General features: G+C 39.3%; 1 protein-coding gene across 1 annotated transcript; it reads left to right on the top strand.

The window, feature by feature from the left end:
- Window positions 1-1,264: 1,264 nt before the first annotated feature.
- Window positions 1,265-24,534, top strand: tnn (tenascin N). Its single transcript, XM_069194046.1, has 21 exons — window positions 1,265-2,021; window positions 2,422-2,796; window positions 6,715-6,978; window positions 7,914-8,096; window positions 8,226-8,315; window positions 9,929-10,192; window positions 10,765-11,028; window positions 12,032-12,295; window positions 13,074-13,337; window positions 14,116-14,379; window positions 15,156-15,419; window positions 15,924-16,187; window positions 16,692-16,955; window positions 17,460-17,723; window positions 17,915-18,045; window positions 19,489-19,627; window positions 20,140-20,291; window positions 20,420-20,516; window positions 20,922-21,086; window positions 21,714-21,877; window positions 22,800-24,534. Exons 1-21 carry the CDS (start codon window positions 1,622-1,624, stop codon window positions 22,953-22,955), a joined length of 4,692 nt encoding a protein of 1,563 aa, XP_069050147.1. The 5' UTR covers window positions 1,265-1,621; the 3' UTR covers window positions 22,956-24,534.
- Window positions 24,535-25,284: the final 750 nt, after the last annotated feature.

Consider the following 25,284-nt stretch of genomic DNA (forward strand, 5'->3'; position numbering starts at 1 on the left):
GCTTTTTCCTGTATGGTGTCTTTACTTCCTTAATGAACCATTTCAGAGCCCCTTTTTCAAATCCTGCATACTATTCCTATGACTTCAGTGGCTGTAGAATTACATTCATACTCATAACAATCTGCTGCAAACCTGAGATCAATCTACAGTATATGACAGAAAGCCATAACTGTATTCTACCACAGACTGCCATGTCACCAAACTTCCACTAGAAATTAACAAAGAGGGCCAAGAACTAATTTTGCCACACCCTTAGGGAAAGATTTTTTCTTAGACTCTGAGGTTTGCCCCAAATGAGCATTTTATTAAAACATAGATTTTTAGGGGATTTGCTTGGCCTTTTATTAAATATTACTTTTTACATATATAATTTCGCATCCCTCTGAAGAAGAGAGCTTGGATGACATCACTGGCATCTGGCGCTGAGTTACATCATTTTGCACTTAAGTGTGTCTGGATCCACAGAGTCATTGTGGGAAATCCTGTACAATTTTAGGCCTGGAGAGAACTTGGCTGGTCAGAGAACGTGAATGTGCAAGTCTGTGAGGTTTCCTCTAATTGTAGGGGTGCTTCCATATGATAGGCGAGGCTTGCTATTTCTATAATAGAGCATATTTTAAAAAAATGTATTAATATGTCAATGAAGTCTCTAAATTAAAGGTTTGAACTTGTTTTCTGATACCCCACTCTAGTTATTAACATTGCGAGCCAACAAAAACTATTAAGAAACACATACTGTATATAAAAGTCAAAACTGAGTTATTACATATGACCAGTATATCAGGATTTCATATTAGACTTTCATCTTTTATATTATACTTTCAAATTAAATTAAACTTTTCATGTAATACAGTGCTATTTTAAAAATGGGAAAGATTATGTTTTATTTACACTGTTTTCAAATACAGTGTATATGACTTAGTAAACAGAATACCAGAAATTGACTATTATAATGTTTTTTTATAGAGATAATTGTCAGTTACAGTACCACCAAAAGCGCGATATCTCCGTAGTCTATGAATTCCCCTTACACTGGGTGAAATTAAAATTTTGCATCAGTAAGTAAAGTAAACAGGCTTAGTAAGTAGTAAGTAGCAAGATTAGTAAGTAAACAAAATCTAAATGAATCAGGAACAATCAGTATTCTGTCAATATTTTCAATAAGAAATTCTGCTATTGTGCTTTGCTGTTTCTGTGAACACCTTTGGGTTATTTAGCTGGAATGATCAGAAACAGTACTGAAAACTTCCAGTAGGAAATCAATTAGGGTTATGAGCCCTTTTCCATTCTATTTTCCCTGGGATTCTAACAGACTTTCCAGATTTCAGGAGGGACTTTACATTGAATACAAGATTTGTCGATGGAACTTCCAATAGGATAACTAACTCCTTTTAGATTATCTTATGAACAACAACTTTCATTGTAGTACATCCAGTCATCAATTTCCCTACGGGATTAATAAAGTATTATCTATCTATCTAGAATATTCAAATTTTCATTGAAGATCTAATGCATTAAGCTACTATAAGTATGTTTTAGCTTTTTGTGTATCCACAACATTGCACTCAATGTCTTATGCAGAAATTTAAATATTTTTTTCTCTTCACTCAAAGCAGTCAAGATGTTCTTCAGAACAACTCAGAAGGTTAGGGTCTTGCTCCTTTTGGGTTCTCTGTGCATCTGTGGAGACTTCACTGCTGCTGACGACCCTGTCATCCCTGCTAACAATGGAGTCACTTTTAGCCACGTTTATAAGATCGACCTGCCTAAGGCATCTGACTGCAAGGTGGAGATGGACACCATCCCTGTACAGGACCAGGGGACAGAGCAGGCGGTCTCTTCGCAGGGCATGGAGGGAGATAACAACATCGTCTTCAGGCACAATATCCGTTTGCAAACTCCAAAATGCGACTGCGAGTCATCTGAGAGCTTCCAGGCCCTGTTGTACAGGATTAATGGTCTGGAGGAGGAAGTGACCTACCTCAAAAGCCAGTGCACACAGGGTTGCTGTGGTGGAGGAGGTACTAATCCTGGTTCATTGATGCTTTTACTATCCCACAGGATAGGTTCCTTTGCCACTATGAATCCATGGCTGTCTAGAGTAAGGGAAAACAAAATCAGAGCTGCAGGAGTTTACCACAAAAGAGGTTTTGCATGCACATTTAATGTTGTCTGACTAACATTTTGCTTGCAGTTTCATGATTTCAGGTTACAGCTCTTAAGATTCTAACAGTTCTCAAATCCCGACTGACTGATGAATGATCCAAAGTCCCCAAAAAATCTTTCAATCAGCATGACTCTAACTTCTCTTCCAAAACCAGCTTCTATCACTGCATTAGGGTGATTTAACTTACTCATCTGAATGTCTGAACAGCAGCACTGTAACAGCTGTGTCAGCTTATCCTCACTGTTGTTTCTTAGGCTCAGACATCAAGTGCAGTGGCCATGGGAGTTTAAAACAGGACACGTGTAGCTGTGTCTGTGATGAGGGCTGGGAAGGTGAGGATTGCTCCAGGAGGTCCTGCCCAAATGAATGCAGTGACAATGGACGCTGCGTGGATGGGCAGTGTGTCTGTTACCAGGGGTACGCTGGGGCTGATTGCAGTGAGCTCCTCTGCCCCAATGACTGTAACGACAAGGGCCGCTGTGTGGACGGAGTTTGCCAGTGCTTTAGAAACTTCATGGGTGAGGACTGCAGCCTGTGGAGGTGCCCTAATGACTGCAGTGGGAATGGAGAGTGTGATGATGGAACGTGCATCTGTGAGGATGGCTTTACAGGGATCGACTGCTCCAAGGGTAAGTACCTCTCTGTGTGTAGATACTGTACACTGACTCTTATTAATAACAAACATGAACTACATTAACACACATATGTACTCTTACACAAACATAACCCCGGGCAATGCTATATTTTGTTTTACTGGTAAAATCCTGATCAGGAATACAGTATGTGAGTCCTGTGCTGTCGATACTTCAGACCGCCACTTGAGGTAGGGATTCTTGGAGAGTTGGTGCAGAGATAGCTGGAGAGTTTTGAGTGGTTAGCGGAGGCAGATATTGGAGATAAACCGCATATGACTCTTTTTCACCATGTCTTAAGACTCAGTGTTTGTCATTCCAGCTGAATCTCCGTAGCTAATTAATTACTTTAACTGATTACTTGTTTAGGCTATGGGTTTTCCTCAAGAGTGCTGTTACCAACAACTTTGACACACAGAAGAGAAATTCAAGTTGCTTACCCTTGTTTCTGAATAATCATTTCATTTCTTAGTAGAACACTGAGATTTGCATCCTTCTGTTGAGGTCCAGATGGTTATATTTCAGGCAGCACATGTGAAATAAGCAAGTTTTGAAACTCAAGACTGGTTAAGGGTGGATACAAATTACCAATCTTATTCAACCCTTATAAGGGGTGAAAGCAAATCTTAAAATATGTCCCAAATAAAAAATTGAAACCAAATAGCCGAGGAATAAAAACTTGGCTCTGGCAAACACCACAAGACACAGCAGTCCCTTATGTCCTGGGTTGGTAACCACAGCTCTACAGGATGAATTTACTCAAATGTGTCTCCAGTCTCTCTGAATTTTTTGTACTGGGAGACACAAGTTAGATCATGCAAGCTTATCTGTCTTGTAAACTACGCGCAAATAGTTTGAAAAAAAAAACAAAAAGAAGATGAAAACACGTTCAGGTTTCATATCGTGTTGATCTTAATGGGGAACAGAAGAGGGTCAGAAGAGAGTAGGCTCAAAGTTAGATGGCAGGTGTGGTAAAATCAGGGCTTCATGACAGATTTAACACTGGGTTAGATTAAAGCACCTTCCCAGGGCAGGGTGGCTGTTAAGTGCTAGACTTCCCAGAAGGAGAATTCACATGGAGCAGGAATGTGGGATGTTATGTCTGGGACAAACCTACAACACGGATAACTGCATAAACAAATCTCAGATTATATCAGAACTGCAAACGTGTATCCCTGTAGTGCTATGAAAAAGTTCATATGAGCAAAGATAAAATATTTCATCACAGGTTGTTTTTTGTTTTATGATTCTAGCCACTTATAAAACTTGAAAATGCTCATTATGTCCATCCATATTCTTACAATCCTTGTCTGCTTGCTGACCAGAAAGCATTGGCCAATCTTAGTTTATGCGTTATTAATATTTAAAGGTGTATGAGTGAAATACTGCAATGAACTGGCATCCCATCCAGGGTGTATCCTGTCTGGGCTCCAGCTCCCTTGTAACCCTAAGTCAGATGAAGTGGTTAGGAAATGGATAGATTAAATATGGTAATCTACAGAATTTCCAGCTTGTGTTCAGGGCTTTATTCATTATATTTTTCTTCTTCAAGGGTAATTGAATATGCTACATTCCCCTGTATTTTCACCTTGAAATGTTAGGCAGTATTTTCTTAGCTGACTGACAGATAATTGATCAGATTCTCCTTATCATGAAGGAAGCTTGGAATTTATGTTTCCCATTCTATAAGGAAAATCAAGCAATTTTCATGCTAATAAGATTAGAGGCTCTTGAAGTGCACAGTAAATGGCACAGATTTGAGAGCCCTGCACCAAACCTTTCATAAAGCAAAACAATTACAGCATGAATTAAGTAGTAAGTGGGTTTATGACATGCGACATTTTTATATTCTCAGAGGTTTTATTATAGTGTACAGTGTACATTATCTCATGCTTTTATTAGCATTAACATGACTATCAGTTTTAAAAAAATATTATGCTTATATTGGCTCAGCTGACAGAAACAGAGCGACAGTATTCTTCATATTAGGCCTTACCAGAACATGAGAGCTAATGAAACTGAAACAAAGATTAGGGCTATTTCTCTTCTGGCAGTGCAATAATCAGGAGATTCACACAGAAAGGCTATAAAGGTGTACACTACTTTTCTACAATCAATTCAACACTACTAGCTTCTTATCTAGTCCACTGCATTCTAACATTTTCCAACATTCTCCAGAGCATTTAGAAAACACTACTGTTCTTGGTTAGATTTGGTTAAAAAGAGCCAGTAATCATTAGACATTTATGACACCACCCGAAAACTGATCACCCTGCAGCAAATAAGAATCCACAATGAGAATAAACCCCAGCCCAAATAAATGTGCAAGAAAAAGGGAAATCATTGTTTGAAGCAGTGTAAATAACAATAACGAGATAAAATCTCTGAATTCCAGTGGCTTTCCCTACCCCAGATCAATGCCTATTCTACACATCTGCTGGAAGTTTTTATTCTACAGCTCATTCCCAAACACTGTCTTCAGGGCATTTGTGCATTGCAAGATGCAAAACCAGGATAAACATGGTTGTCATTGGAAAGAAATTAAAAGTCTCTTATTTGGTTTGCCGTGGAAATAAAGGTCAGAACAAAATGAGGTGTAAAATCAGCTTAAAATTCTCATTACACCTTAATAAAGATCCCTTTCTATATTACATCTCATTTAAACAATAGTCCCATTCTGCAGTGCCAAAACTTTTAAAACGACCGCAATGTAGTTACTAGAGGTTATTGTGACCACTTCCAAAAATCTGGAGTACATGCCTCCCAAATTACATTAACTCTATTTTAAAATCACAGAGCAATACCATACTGCTGGATTGGTTGGATTCTTACAGTTACTCTATAGCTGTGACAATTAACTTGTGATATTGCTCACTTGGTCAACTTTAATGCAAAAACATGCTTAAGCAAAAAAAGCTATTGTCATTAGCTATCATAGTGTCATTTGCAAATCTTCTGGTGGTGCTCGAAATTCCGATCATTCCATTTCATTCACTTTAAGTACTTTAAAAACGTCCCCATCAATAAAAGCATTACGCAAAGGGAGTGTTTTTTACATAGAAAACACCAATATGTGTTAAGAAGGATGTGAAGCCTTTTGTATTAAATGCAAATAGTCCATTTTTGAGTAAATGACTTTCAGTCAGATGAGATTCTGAGCTTTTGGGATCAGTTCTCCAATCGCAACAAAATGGTTATGACTGCTTTTTCTGGTCTGAAAGCCTTCCTTTGTGAGTTTCTCACCTATGTAAGCTATTTTACTTCTTACTGTCAGAGATTAAGTTATTTTTCTTAGCAGTCTCTCTGAATTATTATTTGTTCTAGAAGGTGTTCCTAGAGGGAGCCAATGTAAAATACAGAAACAGACCTATGAACTGTCACTAAATGGAAAGCCTGCTGCTGAACAGAATGAAAACACACAGTTTCCTGTACTCGTGGTGTGGAACAATGTCCTAACCTGTTACACAGACTTCCCTTCTAACTGTGGTCTCCTCATCACCAGTTTCTCTTTCCCCACTTGCCCATTTCTGGTTTTCACTTACTTTACTCCTAATGTTCTCCTCTCCTCTCCTATACTTTTACCCTAACCCACAGAATAATTTTGAAGTGGAAATTTGCGTCTAGCTTTGCTGACTGTCTGTCTCCAGGATTACATTTTGTTTTGAATAGTTTCCCTTTTAAATATTTTTGCATGTTTTCCACTGTCTTAATTGAAAGAACCTAATACATAAGCATTTTCAGTGCAGCCAGACTTTCCTTAAATTACTTTTCTTCATTTTGCAAAACCCCCGTTTGCCCACAAAGGTCTAAACTGAGCTAATACAGTTCCTGTGTTTTCAGTAGAATCGTGTTCTGTTATGTATATAAGCAATTAAGATAAAGCCAGCCTAAACTTTTTTATTTTGTTGGATTCAGTGATGGGCCCCAATAACTTGCGCTTACTGAGATCCTCTGAAGAATCCCTTTTGGTGGAATGGGACGAAGTACCTGGTGCCGAGTACTACCTCCTTACATATCACCCTGAAGGAGATGAAGGCTCCATTAGGGAAATCAGAGTCCCCAGTGACACAAACTCCTATCTGATCACTGGCTTAACTCCTGGAGTCAAATACATCATAAATGTGTCTGCATGGATCAAGGGCATTACTAGTGAGCCTGAATCATTGGAGGCCACGACTGGTATGAAAACTTAAAATTCCTCTCTTTACGTTATAAGGATGTCAACATAATGGTGATTTTGTTTCTTTTAGGGCCACACAGTGCCCTTTGCCAGCAAATAAGTGGATTCAGTTAACACTGAAGTATATACTGGACTTTGTGCACAACATACATATTTTTCATAGAAAAAGGTTTAAAACTCTGTAGGAGCTCTATAGTTAGTTATGCCTGTGGTCTAAACAAACTTTATAATGTTAGGATAGGTTCATTTGAGCCTTTTAGTCGAATTTATAAAAAAAAAACAAAAGAAAAATGACAAAAAAACACACAGATATAACAGCTCAAAGTTTTCTAAAATTGTATGAAACTACTGTATATGCACACTTTCATATTACAAAATGAAAAGGAGGTTTTGTGCTACCAGATTATTAAACTACTTTTTTTTTGGCCAGCTGGCTTAAAGAGGCTATGGTTTGCTAACCACCAAGGTAATTAGATTTGTTTACATAATTATTAAGGATGCCAAAAAAGACATTTTAAGAAACATATGTCAGTGTACCAACGCAAATTGCAAGATATTGTAACTCTGTACGGAACACAAGCGTTCTAGACCACTGGAATTACGCATACATTCTTTTTGTTGGGTTTTGTTATTTTATTATTAGCATGATTCTTATGTTAATGCAGAAATTGAGACAAAACTTGCTTTATTAAAGCTTACTATTTTGAATGGATGCTAGAAACACAGCTCTATATATGGTTTCATTTTTAGTACAATATTTTCTTTTTGTAGCTGCACATACTGTATTCCCAAATTAAGTTAAAAAACCCTCACAAAAAGTAAAATGTCTGAACCCTGACAGCAATGAAAAAGAACCATTTCCACGAGACTATTAATGTATTGCGAATGAAACAGTAAAAATGAATGCACGCTCATATCTGCTTTTTATTTTCAGAAGTGTCAACGGTGCAGAAAATCAGAGTGGTCAGTCAGACAGAGGACTCTATCCAGGTGGAGTGGCCAAATCCCTCATCGGAAGTTGACTACTTCAGACTGACCTTTGTCACTCCCGAAGGCCAGGAGCAGGAGGTCAGAGTTCAGAAGAGTTCTGGAGCTAAAACCAGCTACACCATCACAGGTGACAATTAGAAGTTATCTATATCTCCTTGCAGCATTAATTGTCCTGTCCCTTGGATAGCTTTCGCAAAATGTGTTTAAAAATGACAGCTGAAAATTAAAAATTCACGCTGAGCTTACTATTTTGCAGATCTCTTCCCTGGCACCAAGTACCTCATAAAAGTTCAAGCCATTAAAGGGAATACAGCAGGGAAACCTTCTTCTGTGAATGGGCTAACAGGTAAAATTCCTGCATGCAGTCTGACAGAAAATACAATGGATAGTGAGGAGGGGAGAAGGGGTTGATGCATGTATTTCAAATCTACATTTTGGAAGCTCTTTGCACTGAATGTTGTTGAAACTGTGAAGAATCCAGGCTGCGATGCAAACAAAAGTTTCCGAAGACCCAGGCACCAGGTGAAGGAAAAGATTGTAGTACAGAAATTGCAGGTGACAGGCAATTGTTCCACAGATTCCAGAGAGAGAAGACAGGGAATTCCATGGCCAAAAATGGGCGCCCTCATCTCTTTTGCTGGGTCTTGAGAGGCTTCATGGAAGATAATTTTTCTTCCACCCATCATGAGAAAACAACTTATTCTTGATAAGGTTCAAGAAGCTGTGGGTTCAGCATGCATTGGCTACAGAGGACCAAATAAAAAGGTGTAAAAAGGGGTTGCAACTGAAACCAAAAAATGGCTTTGACAGGACTGCTAGAAATGACAAATGATATTGCACTAAAACTATATTCTACCAAACAACAAATGCAGATTGGTGCCCAAGAACATGGCCTCTGTACGTTTTGATTGTCAGGACAGTAGTGAGATATACAGTAATAAACCTTAGCAGGACGTTATTTTAACAGACCAGACCCATTAACTGAGTTTTCCACTGCATGCTGCCAAAGGGTTATGATATTCATTTTGTGACATGGTAGTTACTGATACAGTTGATTTGGATTCAATACGTTTGCTGAATTGACAAAAATCAGCAACAATTGAAGGAAAAAAACTTTATGAAAAACAGTTTTCTTTCTTTTAACGTGATACTCAGCTTTCAGTCATGTCCAACTATTCAGGTATACTGCCCTTTTTAAAGGAAGTTTGACATTCTGGCCAAATCCTTCACTTAAAACAACAAAGCACTGACTCCAGTAGTAAATTTGAACAAAGCTATTCATGAAGAGCTCTTAGGTGGTTACTGTATGTTATTATGATGGGACATGAGCATACTGTACATGGAACACTTAATGTATTTTCCTAACCTCACCTAAATATCCATTTAGAAGCTATTAGTAGACTTCAATGATACTATAATGTATCAAAAAGATTATAAGAATGCAAAAAGATTTTAACTTATTACTACAAGACTGGAAAAACATGATGATCTGAGAAGTGGATAATCCTTTTTGTGTTTTGGAACCTACTATCCTTACATTGTCCCTTTTCCACAATACTTTCTCCACAATACAATATCCCCAAAGTCTCTGAATCCAAAGGCAAAGGCTATGCTAGCGTCCTCACACAAATGACCCTGCATCTACAGAATTTCAAAACACACAAAAAAATGCTGACTTCTAAAAGCTTCAGAAACCACAATCTGGAAAGGAAAACTTCAGATTAAGTTACAGAACTGTGGTTGTCTACATTTTTTTGACAAATATGAAAGCTTTACATATGTGACAGGCACTGCAGTTTGTTAGGTAATATTGTAATATCGCTCTTCTAAAATGTGAAAATAACCCACAAGTATTTTGCTATTACTCGGATGTTGATGACTCCTGTCACATATTTTCAGCCTTTTCACTGAGAGATGACTGTCAGTAACACTGAAACACTACTGAAATTCCCTCCTCAGATATCGATGCCCCCACCAACCTGGTGACCAAGTCTGTGACAGAGGACACAGCTACTTTGTCCTGGGACAGAGTGCAGGCTCCTGTTGATGGCTACATGATCAGCTACAGATACGCTGATGGACAGAGCCAGGACATCCCTGTGGGAGCAGACATGACCTCCTACAAGCTGACAGGGCTGAGGCCTGGAGTGGAGTACACTGTCTACATCTGGGCTGTCAAGGGAGACCGCAGGAGCAAGAAGATTTCCTCACAGGCTGTGACAGGTTTTTTTATCATTTAGAATTTTTTATAATTTAGAAAGATATAATAGGTCAAAATACACGTTAAAGCATTACTTTTGTTTTAAATTTTATTTTAAATTGTCTTTGGAACCAGAAAAAGTATCTTTAAAGTCTGATGTGCCCCATAACCAATAATTGAAGCACTGCATATTGAAATCACATCACTTGAATCGCTGGTGGATCAGATGTTTACAGTATATCTGTTAGCTACTACTAAGCAAATGAGTGAAACAGGCTGAATGGTTCCTCTTACTTGTCACCTTTCTTATGTTCTTATGTTCAGGGACTACAGATCAGAATATTATATATATATATGTAGAATATTATAAGGGGCAAGTCACAAAGACTCCGTTTTCTACAACAATGTGATCTGATTGAAAAATCTTAATCGGGCATGATAAAATTGCATATTATATCTTGATTATGCTGACAGAAAAGCAGGAAAAAATGAATTCTGTCAATTACAGACAGCAAATGTTCAATGTTGCCTACAGGAGAAAAATACTTTAAAATCCTGTTTATTAAGAGACAATTGTCAATAACTCTCTCCTCAGATATCGATGCCCCCACCAACCTGGTGACCAAGTCTGTGACAGAGGACACAGCTAACTTGTCCTGGGACAGAGTGCAGGCTCCTGTTGATGGCTACATGATCAGCTACAGGTACGCTGATGGCCAGAGCCAGGACATCCCTGTGGGAGCAGACAGGACCTCCTACAAGCTGACAGGGCTGAGGCCTGGAGTGGAGTACACTGTCTACATCTGGGCTGTCAAGGGAGACCGCAAGAGCAAGAGGACCTCCACGCAGTCCGTGACAGGTCATTCCTTTTCCATCTGTTACAATGATAATGTGTATTTTTCCTTTGGTCCATTGAATGAACTCGTTAAGCTTTTACTTGCTGATACACCCAAGGATCTGATATACAGTAGGTATTTCTTGGAAGAAGGGATGCTGTTGGTTTTAATATCAAGGCTGGATACCTAGTTCCAGACTCCACAATCCTCTGTGGAAAGAAGCACCTCCTGTTCTCTCTTTAAAAAACACTTCTCCTAAGTTTTCATTTGTGTCCTTTTGTTCACATTTCCCTGTTGATTCTATAGAACATACGGGTTACCTTTGTCAATGCCTTTCTCTTTGGGGATTTAAAAAAATAAAATCAACCCCCTCCTAGTCTTTTCCCTTTGATAATAAATGATTTAGTTCTTTTAGCTATCAGGACTGATTCCAAAGCAGTGATGATTAATTTTGCTTAAAGGTGATCAAAAGTGTAATCCTAAATGAGTTTATTCACTGATTTAAATGTTGTCCATTTTGACAAATGCCTGAAACATCACTAAACAAAAACCTTACAAGCAAAAGTGCAGTGTTCCCTAGAGAATATTAATACTGTAACGCAACGGGGTTCAGGTGGGCGCCCAGGCCGCATCAGGTTGGCCCCCCACCGTTGGGGGCTCGAACCCAGGACTCTGGCATCACTCAACAGGGACCCAGCCTGGTGAGCTAAAGAGAGATCTTTCCACAGCCCAGTGGCTGTGGTCCTGCTATTACAGGGAAGGGCGGTGACGTCACCGCTCTGGTAAGCCGGCTCTTACACAGTGCCTGTTGGCCGTATGCGTTACAATACTGTAAGATCTGTAGTCTAAAAATGAATTACTCAAATTCAAAATAGGACATCTGGACAAGACACTGGCAGGTAGTAAGAATGACTTGAGTAGCCAAGACAGATAGGATCTAAAACAATTAAGGACTTGAATTTTCACAGACATTTAGCCTTTATATTGACAGACAATTGTGATATAACACTGAAACTCCCTCCTCAGATATCGATGCCCCCACCAACCTGGTGACCAAGTCTGTGACAGAGGACACAGCTACCCTGTCCTGGGACAGAGTGCAGGCTCCTGTTGATGGCTACATGATCAGCTACAGGTACGCTGATGGACAGAGCCAGGACATCCCTGTGGGAGCAGACAGGACCTCCTACAAGCTGACAGGGCTGAGGCCTGGAGTGGAGTACACTGTCTACATCTGGGCTGTCAAGGGAGACCGCAAGAGCAAGAAGATTTCCACACAGGCTGTGACAGGTAATTCTTTGTCCTGCTGTTACAATGAAAATATGCCTTTTTCCTTTGGCCCATCGAATGAACACGTTGGACCTCTACTTGCTAAAATACCTAAGGACCTAATCTAGGTAATTCTTGGAAGAAGAATTGCTGTTGGTTTTAATATCAAGGCCAGATACCATCTTCCAGACTTTACAATCCTCTGTGGAAAGAAGCACCTCCTGTTCTCTCTTGTAAAAACACTTCTCCTAAGTTTTCATTTGTGTCCTTTTGTTCACGTTTCCCTGTTGATTCTACAGAACATAGGGTTACCTTTGCCAATGCCTTTCCCTTTGGGGATTTTAAATAATAAAATCAACCCCCCTCCTAGTCTTTTCCCTTTGATAACAAATGATTTTAGCTATAAGGACTGATTTCAGACCAGTGATATTTGCTTTTGTATTAAGGTGACCACAACTCTACACTTAAATTAATTTATTCACTTATTTTTATTTTATTGTATAATAACAAAGGCCTGAAAACATCACCATACAACAACCTTACAAGCTAAAGTGCAGTCTTCCCTACAGAAATTAAATACTGTAAAATCACTGGTCTATAAATTAATTACTGAATTATGTCTGAGGTTAAAAAATAACTACCAGGTGGGAAGACACTGGCAGATAGTAACAATGACTTGAGTAACCGAGACAGATAGGATCTAAAATAATTAAGAACGGAATCTGTCATGCACTCTTAGCCTTTTCACTGAGAGATGACTGACAGTAACACTGAAACACTACTGAAACTCCCTCCTCAGATATCGATGCCCCCACCAACCTGGTGACCAAGTCTGTGACAGAGGACACAGCTACCCTGTCCTGGGACAGAGTGCAGGCTCCTGTTGATGGCTACATGATCAGCTACAGGTACGCTGATGGCCAGAGCCAGGACATCCCTGTGGGAGCAGACAGGACGTCCTACAAGCTGACAGGGCTGAGGCCTGGAGTGGAGTACACTGTCTACATCTGGGCTGTCAAGGGAGACCGCAAGAGCAAGAAGATTTCCACACAGGCTGTGACAGGTAATTCTTTGTCCTGCTGTTACAATGAAAATATGCCTTTTTCCTTTGGCCCATCGGATGAACACGTTGGACTTCTACTTGCTAAAATACCTAAGGACCTAATCTAGGTAATTCTTGGAAGAAGAATTGCTGTTGGTTTTAATATCAAGGCCAGATACCATCTTCCAGACTTTACAATCCTCTGTGGAAAGAAGCACCTCCTGTTCTCTCTTGCAAAAACACTTCTCCTAAGTTTTCATTTGTGTCCTTTTGTTCACGTTTCCCTGTTGATTCTACAGAACATAGGGTTACCTTTGCCAATGCCTTTCCCTTTGGGGATTTTAAATAATAAAATCAACCTCCCTCCTAGTCTTTTCCCTTTGATAACAAATGATTTTAGCTATAAGGACTGATTTCAGACCAGTGATATTTGCTTTTGTATTAAGGTGACCACAACTCTACACTTAAATTAATTTATTCACTTATTTTTATTTTATTGTATAATAACAAAGGCCTGAAAACATCACCATACAACAACCTTACAAGCTAAAGTGCAGTCTTCCCTACAGAAATTAAATACTGTAAAATCACTGGTCTATAAATTAATTACTGAATTATGCCTGAGGTTAAAAAATAACTACCAGGTGGGAAGACACTGGCAGATTGTAACAATGACTTGAGTAGCCGAGACAGAGAGGATCTAAAATAATTAAGAACGGAATCTGTCACGTACTCTTAGCCTTTTCACTGAGAGATGACTGACAGTAACACTGAAACACTACTGAAACTCCCTCCTCAGATATCGATGCCCCCACCAACCTGGTGACCAAGTCTGTGACAGAGGACACAGCTACCTTGTCCTGGGACAGAGTGCAGGCTCCTGTTGATGGCTACATGATCAGCTACAGGTACGCTGATGGACAGAGCCAGGACATCCCTGTGGGAGCAGACAGGACCTCCTACAAGCTGACAGGGCTGAGGCCTGGAGTGGAGTACACTGTCTACATCTGGGCTGTCAAGGGAGACCGCAAGAGCAAGAAGATTTCCACACAGGCTTTGACAGGTAATTCTTTGTCCTGCTGTTACAATGAAAATATGCCTTTTTCCTTTGGCCCATCGAATGAACACGTTTGGTTTTTATCTGTTAATACACCCAAAGATCTGATATACAGTGGGTATTTCTTGGAGGAAGAGATGCTATTGGTTTTAATATCAAGGCTGGATACCTAGTTCCAGACTCCACAATCCTCTGTGGAAAGAAGCACCTCCCGTTCTCTCTTGCAAAAACACATCTCCTCAGTTTGCATTTCTGTCCTTTTGTTCACGTTTCCCTGTTGATTCTATAGAACATAGGGTTACCTTTGACAATGCCTTTCCCTTTGGGGATTTTAAATATTAAAATCAACCCCCCTCCTAGTCTTTTCCATTTGATGATAAATGATTATTGCTATGAGGACTGATTCCAGACCAGTGATATAATATTTGCTTAAAGCTGACCAAAATTCTACACCTAAATGAGTTTATTCAGTTATTTATATTTTGTCTTTAATGGTATATGCCTGAAATATCATCATACATAAACCTTAACAAGCAAAAGTGCAGTCTTCCCTACAGAAATTAAATATTGTAAAATCACTTGTCTAAAATCAATTACTGAGTTACTGAGGTTAAACATAGCTACCAAGTGGTAAGACACTAGCAGATAGTAACAATGACTTGATTGGCCTAGACAGATAGGATTTAAAATAGTAAAGGACTGAAAATGTCACACACTCTTAGCCTTTTCAATGAGAGATGACTGTCAGTAACACTGAAACACTATTGAAACTCCCTCCTCAGATATCGATGCCCCCACCAACCTGGTGACCAAGTCTGTGACAGAGGACACAGCTACTTTGTCCTGGAACAGAGTGCAGGCTCCTGTTGATGGCTACATGATCAGCTACAGGTACGCTGATGGCCAGAGCCAGGACATCCCTGTGGGAGCAGACATGACCTCCTACAAGCTGACAGGGCTGAGGCCTGGAGTGGAGTACACTGTCTACATCTGGGCTGTCAAGGGAGACCGCAAGAGCAAGAAGATTTCCACACAGGCTGTGACAGGTAATTCTTTGTCCTGCTGTTACAATGAAAATATATATTTCTCCTTTGGTCCATCGAATGAATTATTAATGAATGAAATCAAACTCCCTCCTAGCCTTTTCCCTTTGACAATAAAGAATGTAGTTATTTTAGCTACCAGGACTGATTCTGAAGCAGTGCTTATTAATTTTGCTTAAAGGTGATCAAAATTGTAATCCTTAATGAGTTTATTCACTGATTTGAATTTCGTCCATTATGGCAAATGCCCAAAACATCACCACATAAATACCTTACAAGCAAAAATGCTGTGTTCCCTACAGAATATTAATACTGTAAAACCTTTAGTCTAAAAAGTAATGACTGAGTTATGCCTCAGTTCAAAATAGGACATCTGGACAAGACGCTGACAGGTAGTAGCCAAGACCAATCGGATCTAAAACAGTCAAGGAGTTGAACTTTCAAAGACTCTCAGCTTTTACATTGAAAGACAATTGTAAAATAACACCGAAACACCCTCCTCCTCAGATATTGATGCCCCCACCAACCTGGTGACCAAGTCTGTGACAGAGGACACAGCTACTTTGTCCTGGAACAGAGTGCAGGCTCCTGTTGATGGCTACATGATCAGCTACAGGTACGCTGATGGACAGAGCCAGGACATCCCTGTGGCAGCAGACAGGACCTCCTACAAGCTGACAGGGCTGAGGCCTGGAGTGGAGTACACTGTCTACATCTGGGCTGTCAAGGGAGACCGCAAGAGCAAGAAGATTTCCACACAGGCTTTGACAGGTAATGTTTTGTCCTGCTGTTACAATGAAAATATATATTTCTCCTTTGGTCCATCGAATGAATTATTAATGAATGGAATCAAACTCCCTCCTAGCCTTTTCCCTTTGACAATAAAGAATGTAGTTATTTTAGCTACCAGGACTGATTCTGAAGCAGTGCTTATTAATTTTGCTTAAAGGTGATCAAAATTGTAATCCTTAATGAGTTTATTCACTGATTTGAATTTCGTCCATTATGGCAAATGCCCAAAACATCACCACATAAATACCTTACAAGCAAAAATGCTGTGTTCCCTACAGAATATTAATACTGTAAAACCTTTAGTCTAAAAAGTAATGACTGAGTTATGCCTCAGTTCAAAATAGGACATCTGGACAAGACGCTGACAGGTAGTAGCCAAGACCAATCGGATCTAAAACAGTCAAGGAGTTGAACTTTCAAAGACTCTCAGCTTTTACATTGAAAGACAATTGTAAAATAACACCGAAACACCCTCCTCCTCAGATATTGATGCCCCCACCAACCTGGTGACCAAGTCTGTGACAGAGGACACAGCTACTTTGTCCTGGAACAGAGTGCAGGCTCCTGTTGATGGCTACATGATCAGCTACAGGTACGCTGATGGACAGAGCCAGGACATCCCTGTGGCAGCAGACAGGACCTCCTACAAGCTGACAGGGCTGAGGCCTGGAGTGGAGTACACTGTCTACATCTGGGCTGTCAAGGGAGACCGCAAGAGCAAGAAGATTTCCACACAGGCTTTGACAGGTAATGTTTTGTCCTGCTGTTACAATGAAAATATATATTTCTCCTTTGGTCCATCGAATGAATTATTAATGAATGGAATCAAACTCCCTCCTAGCCTTTTCCCTTTGACAATAAAGAATGTAGTTATTTTAGCTACCAGGACTGATTCTGAAGCAGTGATAATTAATTTTGCTTAAAGGTGATCAAAATTGTAATCCTGAATGAGTTTATTCACTGATTCGAATTTCGTCCATTATGGCAAATGCCCAAAACATCACCACATAAATACCTTACAAGCAAAAATGCTGTGTTCCCTACAGAATACTAATACTGTAAAACCTTTAGTCTAAAAAGTAATGACTGAGTTATGCCTCAGTTTAAAATAGGACATCTGGACAAGACGCTGACAGGTAGTAGCCAAGACCAATTGGATCTAAAACAGTCAAGGAGTTGAACTTTCACAGACTCTCACCCTTTACATTGAAAGACAATTATGAAATAACACCGAAACACCCTCCTCCTCAGATATCGATGCCCCCACCAACCTGGTGACCAAGTCTGTGACAGAGGACACAGCTACTTTGTCCTGGAACAGAGTGCAGGCTCCTGTTGATGGCTACATGATCAGCTACAGGTACGCTGATGGACAGAGCCAGGACATCCCTGTGGGAGCAGACAGGACGTCCTACAAGCTGACAGGGCTGAGGCCTGGAGTGGAGTACACTGTCTACATCTGGGCTGTCAAGGGAGACCGCAAGAGCAAGAGGACCTCCACACAGGCTGTGACAGGTAACTCTTTCTCAGTTCAGCTACTTTGACAGTTCGGTTCTTTCTTTTTAAGCCCTGTGTATGAATCCGCAGTATCTTTTTCTACATACATAGTGTATGTGCCTCTTCTCTTGCTAGACACCTTTGCAGCTCTGCTTTCAAACATTCGACAAATAAATAATCAGGTAGTGTTTCTCAATCTTTTGTTTCAGAGATTGATGCTCCCACTAATCTGAAAGTGGAAGATGTCCAGCTTAACAGTGGAGTGCTGACTTGGACCCCCCCTCTAGCTGTGATTGATGGCTACACCCTCTCCTACAAAGCAGAGGATGGAAGTGGGCAGGTAGTTTGATCTTCCCTGCTAATTGTCTACAATCATAAAGTCAGCAGCAAAAGCAGAGTGTCCAAAAGAGGCCACTTTGTAATACTGTAAGACTTTTTGGACACCATGTGTGAAACAAAAGTTTTAATATTTCAATATCCGAATCACCCCCCTCCCCCATATTTTTCATAAACCAACTGTATTCAAGCAGTGTCAAATCTGGGTGAAATACCAACCAATTTTAAAGGCAAATAAAAAATAAGATGTTATTACTTGTTTTTATCACAATACGGTTTGCACATTAATAGTTAAAGTTCTCTAGCTTCCTTCTAGTCATTCTGGCTCTAAATGGATTTTATTTCAAGACAGTGCTTTGTCTATTGGGTAGAAAGGTGCAAATTATATCCCTGTGAGTTTGTGGATCTTTTGGCTCTGCTTATTTTTCCTAAAATACCTTGTAGCAGAGCCTGTACAAACTCATATTTTCCTGGGTTACAGATAGACAGACATTACCACAAAGCAATTTTTCTTCAACAGAAACCCTGCCATTGTTAATAAATGAAAGGGTATGTAGACTCAGTGTAGACATCTCAGTAATCTATATACACGTTGCAGCAACAATTTGATATAGAATACTATATTCCAAAACTTGAAAAAATATAGCTTTTCCAATATTCCAGAAACGATTCTAGAAAAAAGACAACAAGAACATCCCAATCAAGAACGAATAATGAGATAAAGGATAATCAAGGGAGACGAAATGCTGCCGCCCAATGGTCAAAACCTGAAATGGTCACATGTACTGTATTTCACTAGCGACATCCAAGAGCTGAATGCTTGTGAATGCGAGGAATACTTTGTGTGGTGAAGTTTGGCTTCACTCGCTTGGTTCATGGGTAGCCTCCTGGCCTCAGGACGAGGAGGCTCAAACCCGATTCAGACAGACTAGTGAACCAAACGGTAGCTGTCCATGGTGTACATGGGGCGGAGGAGGGATGGTGGAGACGAATGCGAAGGGAGGCCTTTGTGTTCGATTTATGGAGCTAGTTTAGTGGTGATGGGGATTAAATACAGATGTGTGAGATTGACTTGCAGCTATTACCAGTTAATAACTTCCATTTCTGGCTCTCCTGACAATGCCTTCTTTTTCTATTATCTGTCATTGGTACAAATATTAACTAACTCTTGCCATATAAAGAGCTAATTAATCTAATTAATCATGCTCTCACAAAGACGCTAAAAGATTTGTTAGATACTTGGCAGCAGGACCTGGGCTATTCCTGCTCATTTGTGCTACTTCATTCTCAGTCATGTCAGAATTATTCCTTAGTATCTGATTTCTTGATTTAATGGCTAATTATTGCAGAGGAACTATTGATTTCTCTTGTCCTTGAGACTGTGCCTATTCAAACCCAGTAGACTCTGTCGTCTTGTGAGGTATGAGGCTCTCTGTGTCCCGTGTAGATCACAGAGCGACGGGTGGGCCCTGGAGAGAGGAGGTTTACCTTGGATGGCCTGGAGCTGGGAAAGAAGTACATCGTCAGCCTGGTCGCCTTCAGAAGAAATCAGAGGAGCAGGACAGTGGAGACCACCTTTACTACAGGTTCAGTCCTCCCTCGTCATCACATACTGTAGCGAAACCCTATGGGTTACCAAAGCCTCGCCCTTTGCCGTAGTATTCATTGTTCCAGTTCTGTTGTTCCAGTTAAGCTTAATACACTGGGGAAAACAAAATATAATATTAAAGACAATATTAATCTTTAAATCTTTGGGATGAGTAAAGTATTTTTGAATTGAACTGAACATCAATTCAACCTCATCAACATCAACCTCAGATTATACTGCCCCAATAACTTAACTTGGTAACTAGGACTAGTGTGTAGGAATAGTGACATTTTTGCCCACTTTACTGGCTGTTGTTGATAAAGTCAGGCATTACTGTTACAAAAAGTAGAAACTGTGAACCAGTGCTGATGGCCAAACAGACCGAACTGTTCATATAGGGACACCTGTGCCCATATGTAGGGGATATTACTGTTTTTTTTAGAGGGACAAAATGGAACAATAGGTTCAGCATTTGTTTATTTTTTTGTTCCCTATTTCTCTCTGTTGCAGTTGGAGTTCTCTTCCCCTTCCCTATGGACTGCAAAGAGGTTCTGCAGAGCGGGAACAATTCTGATGGAGTCTACACCATCTACCTCAACAATGACCGCTCTAAGCCAATGGAGGTTTACTGTGACATGACCACTGACGGTGGCGGCTGGATCGTACGTTCACCACCTTTCTAATATAAAAAACCTCCACAAAGTATTGTGGATCATGATCTGTAATGCAGCAGAGTGATACACATTAAGAGTCTCTGAAATAAATCTTCCTTCTTTGTTGTCTAAAACAGGTCTTGCAAAGACGCAACAGTGGAAAACTTGATTTCCTGAAACGCTGGAAACAGTACATTCAAGGCTTTGGGAACCTGACTGATGAATTCTGGTTGGGTCAGTGCAGTGATTACTGTATTGCAGATCAGCAGCACAGTGCTTAGTACCTCCATGTGTAACTGTTGTAATACCAGATAGCTGGTACTCACAATCAGCATGTTAGTATTTATACAGTATCTTACTGTATGTTAAGTACAGTGTAATATATAAATGAGAGAATACTTTAAAATATATAAATGGAATTTAATAACAAAACAAATCTTTCCATATTTCACAACTAGATTAAAAAGTATTTTTTTTCACCCATGGGTGCTAACAATGTAATTGAGCAGTAAGCCAGAAGATGAAACTTCATCTTCACCTAAAATATAGATTAAGGCAAAACTTCATTTTTAAGCCTGGCAATTAATCAGATAATCAGTGCCACATTTACGAATTGATTTTTTGTTTTTTCATCTCTAGGGCTGGAAAAGATATATGAACTTACAAACACCAACACCCAGTATGAACTGCGTGTTGATTTGAAAGCAGGTTCTGAGTCTGTCTATGCTGTCTATGACAACTTCAAAATTGCACCAGTGAGGCAGAAGTTTAAACTGACTATTGGCAACTACCGAGGCACTGCAGGTTGGTATTCGCCATATTTGTTTTTGAAATTTGAATGGCCAGTGCAGGGACATCATGACAGCGCATGACAGCGTAAATCTGTTTAGACATGTAAGCAATTTTTCCTAAAGTGAAATTCCTTCCTTGATTTGAGCTCCGTAAAGTGTTGAAGGGAGCAAGTGTGACCACAGCACCCTCTGTTGGTAAAAGATAGTAATGTGTGTGAGTAGACGCAAGATAAAACGTTAATACTCGATGAACACATGGGTATAGCCCTGTTATGATGTGATAAAGTGCATTGTTAAAACCTTAAGCAATCTGAGATTTAACTTCTGGTGCCCAGATTTATTTTATTCTCCTAAGGGACCTTCACAGACATAATATATTTGGTGCTGGGGGATGTTTTTCTTATTCCCTAAATGTTAAAGAGAAGTTCTGAAAGTATATATATATAGGGTAATTTGGGGGCAAAATACTCTTTTTGTCACACAGAAAGAGGACTGAAATTCTACAAACACATCAGCTTACAATACTTACAGAGTAACTGAAACAAGATAGAAGAGATAAAGAGGCAGTAAGCACAAACAGAAGTGAAATGAGAAAAGTACCTTAAGAGGTTACAGAAAACCACTTCGTATTCAATTTCAGGTGATGCAATGACTTATCATCAAGGCCGACCCTTCTCTACTATAGACCAGGACAATGACATTGCTCTGAGCAACTGTGCTTTGACTCATCGTGGAGCCTGGTGGTACAAAAACTGTCATTTAGCAAACCTGAATGGCAGATATGGGGACGATACGCACAGCGTGGTAAGAGATTTGACCAAAAACGATACATTCTTTATCCAAACTTTCACAACAATGCCCGTTGCTTAGTCTCCAATTCACATTCTTTAAAAATAAAGAATGGCATTGTGCTGTATATCAATGAGTCAGGTTACAGTATATTTTAGGGCTGCTCTAAAGTTCCATGCATTTGCAACTTTTGCCAGAAGGTGGAGGCAGAGAATTTTTAATGAATGGATCTGAGACGTGAAAAACAGTAAGATGTAGATCTGAATTTAATGAAGTGCCTGCAATAAAACTACATTTAAGCAGAAATGTTTCTTCCTGTTTTCCTAAATTTTAATATTACTAATACCCTAATATTATATATTAACAATAACTAGTAATAATGTTGAAGCAAACAATGGCTGCAATGTTACGCTGTATATTTAGCTGAAATTACATAACTGAGAATGAGTTTTCCTCCATTTTACAGTGTACAGATCAGTTCAGTTTCAATCACTCACTTATTCAAAGCAGGCCAGTTTTTGTACTGAATCAAAACTAGTGTTCCCAGAAATGTGATATGGCATTTCCAGACTCACTTGTTTATAGCAGGGCTGCACAATCTGGGTCTTGGAATGCTGGTGTGTGTCGGCAGGCTTCATTCCATCTCATCTATTAATGAGCTAAACCAGCAAGTTATTGGTTTGACTGGACCAACTGAACAGCTTCTCCCAGCTCTTGAGCTGCTGCTGCTGCTTTAAAGAGACCTAGCTGACATACTGGCCCTCCAGGAATAGGCAATTCTTCTAACCTGTCAGTGTAGGATATTCCTCCCTGCCTGGAATGCACACTCAGCACACTGTGCATTGTAAATGTGGATATTTGTCCTACGCTTAGGAACTGTTTGTCTTTTTGCACTCCTGTTTTCCACATGGTGTCTCTTCTTTTTTTCTGATTTCAGGGGGTGAACTGGGAGCCCTGGAAGGGGCATGAATTTTCCATACCGTTCGCAGAGATGAAAATCCGACCACATGTTGCTTCTGACACCCCTGTCCTGGGACGGAAGAAGAGGTCACTTGGGGGAAGGGGAAAGAGTAGAAGGCTAGAATCAAAATAGGAAAAAAAAACAACAAAGCACATATAAGCTTAAGGACAGTTCATTTCCAGAGAATTTCAGTGATTTTGAAGTCCACCTAAAAAACAAACGATGGCATTACTTCCTTTATATGTAGCACTTCATATCAGAATTCTTCAGCTCTTGTCCTCTACTGTCCTCTCATCAGATTCCCTTCTTCTTCACAGTGGATTTCACAATTTTATTTCATAGCTTTTTGGTGTTACATCTATATTATAAGGTGTTTGACTATCAGACCTTTGCAGTTATAATACAATGAGAGGCCAATTGAACCACCAAATCCAAAGACAATAGTGCAAAACCACTAAAGGCGACCCGTATTAGAATAACAGTTAATCAGTAGCTTCTAATTGTAATGCCATTACATCACAGATCGTCGTGTGATGCAATTACAGATCACATCCTTGTGCTATAATTACAAAGCCCTCAGACTCTGTTCTGAGCTGACTGTTTGCATAATGACTCTTTGCCTTTTTTATTGTCAGAAATGTGAATAGTTCTTTGTTACAGGTCCAAGTTTTTTTTTATAGACTTTTTCTTAAGCAACATATACTGTAAGGCTATGAGACGTTCCTTATATGAAATCTACGAAACATACTCCTTGAATATCTGGTATTTATGATTTTACTACGACACCAAACTCTCAAAATACAAAAACAATCATCACGATAATTGGCAAAACTGACAGCGGCCTAATTTATTTGGAATGTGGTGCATCCTCCCACTGTTTAAATCCTTAAAGTCTAAATTAAAGACAATGGATCTAGGCAAAGTATTTTTTTAATAATTAGATTTGTAGATAGAAGTGCCTGATGCAAAGTGGACACCAGATTTCCAGAAACCATTGACATAGGATAATACTTAAGCAGTTATTTTCCTGCAAGGATAGGAATAGAGATTCCTTTTCAGTTCATATTCAAAATTCACATTTCAAATTGAGGGTCTCAGCTCAAAAGATATGTCTGAAGCCTTATTCTTCTCATTTTAGTCTTTTTGCTGAAGATTCCCCTCTACAACATTCCTCTCGTTTTTACTCCCAGACCCTAGATCTTCCTTCTTCAAGAGGCAGTAGCTTGTTATTGTAGGTGTAAGACCATTTTCTGATACTCTTCTGTATGCATTTCAGTACTCCTGGACATTTAAAACACAGGCCTAAACCTGTTCTTTGATATGAATAAAACTATGAATACTGTCATAATTCAAATTTTACATAAGTGGTACTTGTTCTTGTTCTAAATTATCAAAATATTTTTGTTTCTGTGAAGATCAAGATATATACAATAGGTTATAAACTTACTTTGAAAACAAGAAGGTGGGAAGAGCCTCATCATACAATTACAGAATTGTTATGTACTTATTCTTATAGTGACTCGTTTGTTGTTTTCTAATCAATCTGCTGGTCAACTACCAATGTAATTCTAGATACAAGGGATTTGATTTTAACCCCAATATATTAACTTTTTTAATTTTGTTTTTGAGAATTATTTTGACTTCTTCTTCTAAGTATTCCAAAGCTTGTATAATATGTCATCACTTGTGTAAATAAACCATTAAAAAATCAACGAACAGTTTCTAACCTTTTAGGATTATTGTGAAAGTACAATAGTTTTTTATTCCAGAATTTTAGAAAAATATACAGATGTATAAATATGCAGTACACAGTTATCAAAGGTGGGCAGCTGCTTCACAATAATGCACAAGTCTCACATTGCTCAAGTTGCGTTTTGTAAATGTGATTTTGAGTAGCTGAATCACTAAAATTACAGTCCAGACCTGGCTCTGAGCAATGGCTATGTGGCTTACCTTCAAGGTTTGAAGAATACAGGTGGGGAAGACTTGACATCATCCACTGAGGTCTGCCTAAAGAGGTTCCCTGAAGAGTTATATTCATCAGGGATGGAAAATTTGAATGAACTTAAAGACATAGGAGAACAATAAGAATGTTATCAAGAGAGAGGAGTCCATCGGCCTCATTTACAGTAGCTGATAGAAGCTATCTGATTATCTCATCCAACTGTTTCTTGAAAGAAGGCAGGGTGTCAGCTTCAACAGTGTGGCTGGGTAGCTTGTTCCAGACTCCAGCAGCCCTCAGTGTAAAAAGGTACCTTCTGCTCACAGGTTTAGATTCATTTCTCCATTTGTGATAGAGATGCTGGATAATCAATATGAAGATATTTAAACTGCAAACAGTACAGTTTTAGTCAATGGCAGTGATGTCTAAAGAGATAATTAAAAACAGATGTCATGTGCATATTTAACTTTAATGCCTAGTTATTCTCATTGGTTATATTTGTCATCACTTTCAAAGGTG

Source organism: Lepisosteus oculatus, chromosome 9 (genome assembly GCF_040954835.1).
Source record: "Lepisosteus oculatus isolate fLepOcu1 chromosome 9, fLepOcu1.hap2, whole genome shotgun sequence".
NCBI classification, from domain to species: domain Eukaryota; kingdom Metazoa; phylum Chordata; class Actinopteri; order Semionotiformes; family Lepisosteidae; genus Lepisosteus; species Lepisosteus oculatus.

Coding starts and splice junctions, on each gene's coding strand:
- tnn (XM_069194046.1), top strand. CDS start 1,622: ATGTTCTTCAGAACAACTCAGAAGGTTAGGGTCTTGCTCCTTTTGGGT. Junction 12,296..13,073: donor TTCCACACAGGCTGTGACAG/GTAATTCTTTGT, acceptor CTCCCTCCTCAG/ATATCGATGCCCCCACCAAC. Junction 19,628..20,139: donor GGAGACCACCTTTACTACAG/GTTCAGTCCTCC, acceptor TCTCTGTTGCAG/TTGGAGTTCTCTTCCCCTTC.